Source organism: Merops nubicus, unplaced genomic scaffold (assembly GCF_000691845.1).
Source record: "Merops nubicus isolate BGI_N331 unplaced genomic scaffold, ASM69184v1 scaffold6849, whole genome shotgun sequence".
Taxonomy (NCBI): Eukaryota; Metazoa; Chordata; class Aves; order Coraciiformes; family Meropidae; genus Merops; species Merops nubicus.
The window spans coordinates 30801-36972 of record NW_008628915.1 but is presented as its reverse complement, the minus strand read 5'-3'; the positions used below and the strand labels follow the sequence as shown (position 1 = coordinate 36972).

Sequence of the window (6172 nt, the reverse complement as noted above, 5' to 3'; positions counted from 1 at the left end):
GATTAGCTGGTTCTCAGAAAGGGTAACAGCCAAAGATTGCTGATGTGCTAGAATCTACAATAGGTTGCTGATACAGAAGCCTTTTTTAAAATGTTTCCTGTTTTAAAAGGCAACAAACTAACATACATACACACATATATAAACATAATATTTGAAAAGTACTTTAAAAGACTATTACAGTTGTATAGTATAGCACTGTTGATTAGGGAAAGCTAGAACTTGTGCATCAGCTAAAATATAAACAACATGGAGACAAGCACAGGAAACTGGAAAGAGGACAGTTTTTGCTCCTGCAAATGAATAATAGAAGGTTATTCAGGAATACCCTTTAGTCAGGCTAACACAAGTGAACAATATTCACAGGAACAGGGGCTTCTACTAAGGCTTGAAAAGCTCGTGAGAAAGCTCTATATATGCTGGTGTTCACACAGTCATCATCACACAGGGATCCTGTATCACAACCTAGAAGGAATACTTAAATAGAAATCACTAATATTCTTGTCTCCAGTATGCTTAGTAAGTTGAGTACCTTCTAATAAATTGAGATCATAAGATGAATTGTTAGGCTTGTGTAGGGCTGGGTATGTGTTAAAGAGATTTGCAACAAACGCCAAATTGAGTTTAGGGTTGCCTGCAACCACATCAGCTGGAGTTACAAACTGTCTGCAGCCCAGTTTATCTGCCTGTTGGAGCATGTATTCAGCCCTTGTCAAGTCATTTTTATCCTAAAAGAAAAAAAAAAAAGGAATTAATACTAGCATGTTTCCATTCTTTCCTGAATCTTCAGTCTGGCAAATCTTTAAACGACTCATGTCAGTTCCTCGCTCATTTCCCCAATGCCTGCACTAGTTCTTACAGCCCACAAGAACAGTCCCCTCTTTCATCTTCTTTCCACCCTCTTTCTGCCCTTTGCTTCCGTGCCTGCCTGCACAGCACTCCCCGTGAGCCACGGCAAGAGCAGGAGCAGCCAGAGGTGCAGTGGTTATATTTCCATTTCCAGGCTGTTGGGTCCCACACTGCACATTCTACTGTATATGCCAAAGGTTCACCACCACTGCTTCAAACTGATATTCTCAAGCATAGTGATTACAGATGATGCCCCAAACCCTCAGTAAGTTTGAATGCTTCAGCATATGATAATCTACCAGCTTGCTTTCCTTTTAATATTTTTGCCTCTGAATGGTCTTAATTTGGTAACCTACTTGTTGTTTTGTTTATTCAACTTTATTATTACTCTACATAGAATAAAACAGCATTCAAAACCATGTAGCATATGCTTTTCCCCTCAGTCTTCACAACACTAAGAATTACTATTTAAAGGAAAATGAGTTAGTAATTGAATAACAGTAATTCAATGTTGGTGCACTCAACCAGAAACTTGCTCCAGAACAAGTTGTTACATGTTATTTATACTGCTCTATAACCCATTACAGAATGTGATCGAATGAACTGTAGGAAATTACATGGAAAAAAATTATCTAGTATCCTTTCTCATTCCTCAAAACAAAAGGAAACAAATAAAACAGAGTTCTCCTCATGAAGAAGTTGGAAAGAACTAAAGCTTGTAAGCAAACATAAATTTGCCTGTGGATTTTCACTATTATAATGAATAAGAAGACTCTACTTAAGGTTCTGATTAATACATATAGATATCTGTACCTCAGGCAGGCAGTTCAATTTTGCATCAAATACATTCTCAGAATAATCCTTCCAATGAGCATTGTGTAACAGCTCACAGAAAAGCATTTTCACGTCCACCTAGGCTGGTTTTAGATCCTCTATCCCTTTATTATCCCTGCTGATTATTGCAAGGGCTCACGTGATTTCTGAGTGCTATTTGGTTTGAGGAAGGATCACAAGGTTTGTGAAGTCTGCTCTTTTTCCTTGTCTGAATTTCAGAAGAGCAGAACTGAGCAGAATGTTTTAATATTCATGTTGGAGGAACCAACTGAAAATAAAAACCAGATAGACACTACTCCAAGTAAAACAGAGCTCCAAATTTTAGACAGGAGGCATTATCCTATTTCAGCAGCACTTGGATCTTTACTCAAGTTTTTATCCTTTGAAGCTTTTGTGACATTGAGGAACCTGACCAAGTTTTGTATGCCTTACAAAGCAAAAGAGGATTCTGGGACAGCCCTGTAACCAAGATGTTGGACAAATACATAAAGGTCTCAGATCACTCCAGTCTATTTTCATGTTTCTGGATACTTACATGAAATCCTGAAAAGTCAGTTTTAATGGGCAACTCATGAAGGTCATCTCCAGTGGGTGCAATCTGATTTACCAAATGGTAATATGCTCTTGAATCCTAAAACAAGCAGTGTAATAGTAAAACAAAAAAAAAAAAAAAAGAAGTATGTAGCCTTTCATAACCATCTTCTGTTCTTACAGTCCAAATAAAAAGTCACAGAAGACAAAAATACGGCACCCTAATTCCAGTGACATGGGTGAGATCATACAGCCATTTTACTATGCTATTTCACATAGAACTTATTTAGCTAGATGGACTGTCTGCTCATTATTCTGAACAATTATAGCAAAATTTATTCTGCTGGATATGAACTAAACACCTGTAATTAAGAAATTTAAGGCAAATTTATATAGGTTAGTCACAAAAAAACCTCAATATGGATATCCTTTTCATTGTTGTTATTTTATTCTTTCACTATCCTTTTCAAATAGACTGGTTAATAAAAACCTCTCTTTCTTAATAAACAAGGTAACTGGAATTAAAAATGGAGAGCAAAGTGGATCTTTCAGGATGAACCTATAGGGACAAAAGAAATTATATTTACTGATGCAGTTTTCAATATGCTTCTGTATTTCTACCCACTAAAACTAGCAAAATAAAACAAACCCCTGCTAATTTTAGAAGTATTTAATTGCATATAATATAAATAGCATTTAACACTTTTACAACAGTAGCAGTTTTCATATAAAACCCTAAAGCTTTGCTTTAATAATAGCCTTCTTTGTGCTATTTGAAAAAAAATATAACTAGCAATTAATTACATGGTTACTTCAATGAAAAGAGAACTTATCACCTTAGGGAATCTTCCTCCTCTGCTTTTAGTTTTAAAGAGTGGGGGGATTCTCTCTTCAACTAGACTTATGACAGTACTCTGTACACCTTAAACAAAATGACTGAAGAAGAGGGAAGAATTATGCAGATCTGCCATCTGCCCCAAGGAGCCGCTCTGCCTTTCAGTCCACTTGTGTCAGTAAATTGGCACATGAGCAAGCACAGTGATCGAGGGGGGCTGCCCTCTACTTGGATCAAGAATCGGTAGCTGCTCCAGACAGCCCTCTGAATAACTGTTCTTTTTTCAAGAAGTTTTGTACAGTTCTGTAGAATGCTAGCTACAAAGGCAATCACCGTTAGCAAATATGCACTAGGAGCAGATTTAAAGCCATAAATAGCACTGAAAAAATCGCTTTCTGCAGACCTAGGAGGAGTAGGGAAGGATGGGCAGGAAAAAGGTAACTAACAATGTTAATTTCCCCAAGTAACTGTAATAACAATCTTAGAACATTAGAACATCCCTGAATATGAGCTTGTTAGAAATGCTTGCTTTTTTGCACTGTGATGTGAACACATGGTATCAGCAACTCAACAGACTACAAGAAATCAAAATCATGCTCTTTCAGTGTTGCAAAATGCAGGATGAATCTGTAACTAGAAAAAAAGCAAATAACTGCTATTTTTCTAAATACTTCTGATGTGACTCATTTGTTTCTATCCATGGCGTGTTTAAATGCCATTCTATTCAATTATCAGAGCAATAACTACATACCTTGATGTCCTGGCTGAAGTTACTGATTTTCTGCCAGCCTGCATTGGCCAGATGGTAGTTCACCCAGCGCAGCAAAAGCTCTTCTGGGGAAAGCTTCATTAACTGATCTAGTTCTTCCCCTTCATTTAGCAAGGCAATAAGAGCTAAAAGCAAGTTTGAAAGAAAGCTGAAATCACTGCCATTGTGGTTTCAGTTAACTCCAAACTCCCAACATTGCTATACCTGGCATTACTCTTACCTTCATTTCTGGAGATCTCAATATCAGCAAAAAGACCAACTTTAATGATCTGCCATAAGAGTCCTAATACCAGATGTGGTTTTCCTTCTTGCAAATCTTGTGATCCAATATTGACAACTGTACAGCCAATAGCAGATGCTGAGTTGAGAGCCAGGTTTAGGTTTTCCTATTTGGGATATATTTGTAAGGTTTTAATTCTAAGTAAACTTGTTCATACTGAATTTTCTAAGTTTCAGAAGTTACAAGAAATAATGCATTCGTTCAATGGTTCCCAGTATAAAATTGCACTCCTGAGACTTTTTGTGAACCACCAAATTTTTTTTTTTTTTCCAAAATTTAATGGAAGCCATTATTGACAGGGTTTAATACAGACACAAAATTTGTGGACTACCTTCTGCAGCTTGAAACACTGAGGAATGCTAACACATTTGCTCAAGCAACTGTTAAACTGTAATTGAACAGGCAGCATAAGAAAATGATGGCAATTCAATATCCTAACACTGAAAATAAAGCTAGCGATTGTCACAGATGAAACATTCAAAAAAAAATACCTAGCAGCTCTTGTAAATATTACTCTTTATTTTCTGCATCATATTTTTACTGTCTACAGAGCCAATATAAACACATGTGGTATCATCTTTGCTAACACATCTTTTAATAACCAGAGATTACAAAACCCACTCAGAGATTTTGGAACACGGCATGTTTTAACTTTTCATATTTTCTTACAGCCTGAAATGAAGTCTGCTAATTTACAGAGGTTTTTAGTAATTTTTCTTGTTTGGTTTTTATCATTATATTGGTAACTTACCAAATGGTAATATGCTCTTGAATCCTAAAACAAGCAGTGTAATATCAAAAAAACCCAAAACAAAACAAGTATGTAGCCTTTCATACATAGAGGGAGCTACTTCCCTCTTCCAGACCTGCTTTGTTATACCCACCATTGAAAATGCATCATCCTACCATACAGTATACAGCCATGCAGATACTTTCTGCATTGCTAAAGATAAGGCACGACTATCCACTCAGAAGCCTAAAATTATTTTCTTCAGATACCTAGTAAAGCAAAACAAGAATAACAAATGGAGAAAGAACTAAGGGAAGCATGAAAAATACAGGTATTCCTGCAAACCATCCAAGAAACGGGATAATTTGGCAGAGTTTATTAGAAAATACAATTTCATATCTTTTAATAGATAGAACTTTTCTCCATTAGGAGAACTGCAATTAAAATGAAGGCATAGAAAAATATTTTACTTTTTCATTTGTAACAATTCTCTGTAGTACTTACAGAAATAGTGAAAGGAGTGAGTTTCTTCTTATTAATAGCCCTTTCATCAATTGTATCTGGTTGTGAGAAGTTGATCATTTTGCTAAGGAAGAAAAACCATAGTTTACTCAAACTTTAATTTCTCAGAAAACATATGATTTGTTATAAAACCCTAACATATTAAACTAGTGGCAAATATTTGACAAGATTAAAAAAACAACAATCAATCTACTTCATCCTCTAAATCTCCTCTACCTGCTAAATAATTGCACAGTCATCCAGAAACTCCCAGATAACACGCAATTGTAAGAAACTTGAGCAACTGGGTTTTACACTTAAGCAACAGAGCATGTCTATGCTGTTAGAGGACATACCTAAGAAGAATAAAACTGTAAACTAATGTCAGTTACTAGTGAAAATCTCTGTAATGTAATCAATGTATTTCTGTACTGTATTTCCATATTATCTTGCATCTACAAAGATCTCAAAGACTAACTCATACCAGTACTGATATGCTAATCCTTTGTTACCATGGTGTATCAATAACTACTATTAGTAACTGCTTTAACTAGTGAGAAAGTTACAGCAGACTAAAGAGACCTACTGTATGCTCTCTGTTTTTCCATGGATTTAATTCAGATGTGTGTTCTTCTCATTCTATGATTTAGTAACTACACTTAGTAACTATTACAAATCATAGAATTGTAGAATCACTATGGTTGGAAAAGACCTCCAGGATCATCAAGTCCAACCTTCCTCCCAACATTTCCCTAACCACTAAATCACAGTCTCAAGTGCTACATCTCAGGTTTTTTTAACACCTCCAGGGATGATGACTCCATCACCTCCCTGGACAGACTGTTC

General features: G+C 36.0%; 1 protein-coding gene across 1 annotated transcript in view; it reads right to left on the bottom strand.

Annotated features, from left to right (window-relative positions):
- Positions 1–529: 529 nt before the first annotated feature.
- LOC103779195 (plastin-1) overlaps positions 530–6172 on the bottom strand; it is a gene marked incomplete at its 3' end in the record, with an annotated part of 15048 nt that continues 9405 nt past the window's right edge. The window contains exons 5-9 of the mRNA XM_008946815.1: positions 5330–5411; positions 4036–4201; positions 3798–3940; positions 2216–2311; positions 530–725 (exon numbers count right to left, since the gene is read on the bottom strand). Coding sequence (XP_008945063.1) covers positions 530–725; positions 2216–2311; positions 3798–3940; positions 4036–4201; positions 5330–5411 — 683 coding nt within the window. The remainder of the gene's footprint in view (positions 726–2215; positions 2312–3797; positions 3941–4035; positions 4202–5329; positions 5412–6172) is intronic.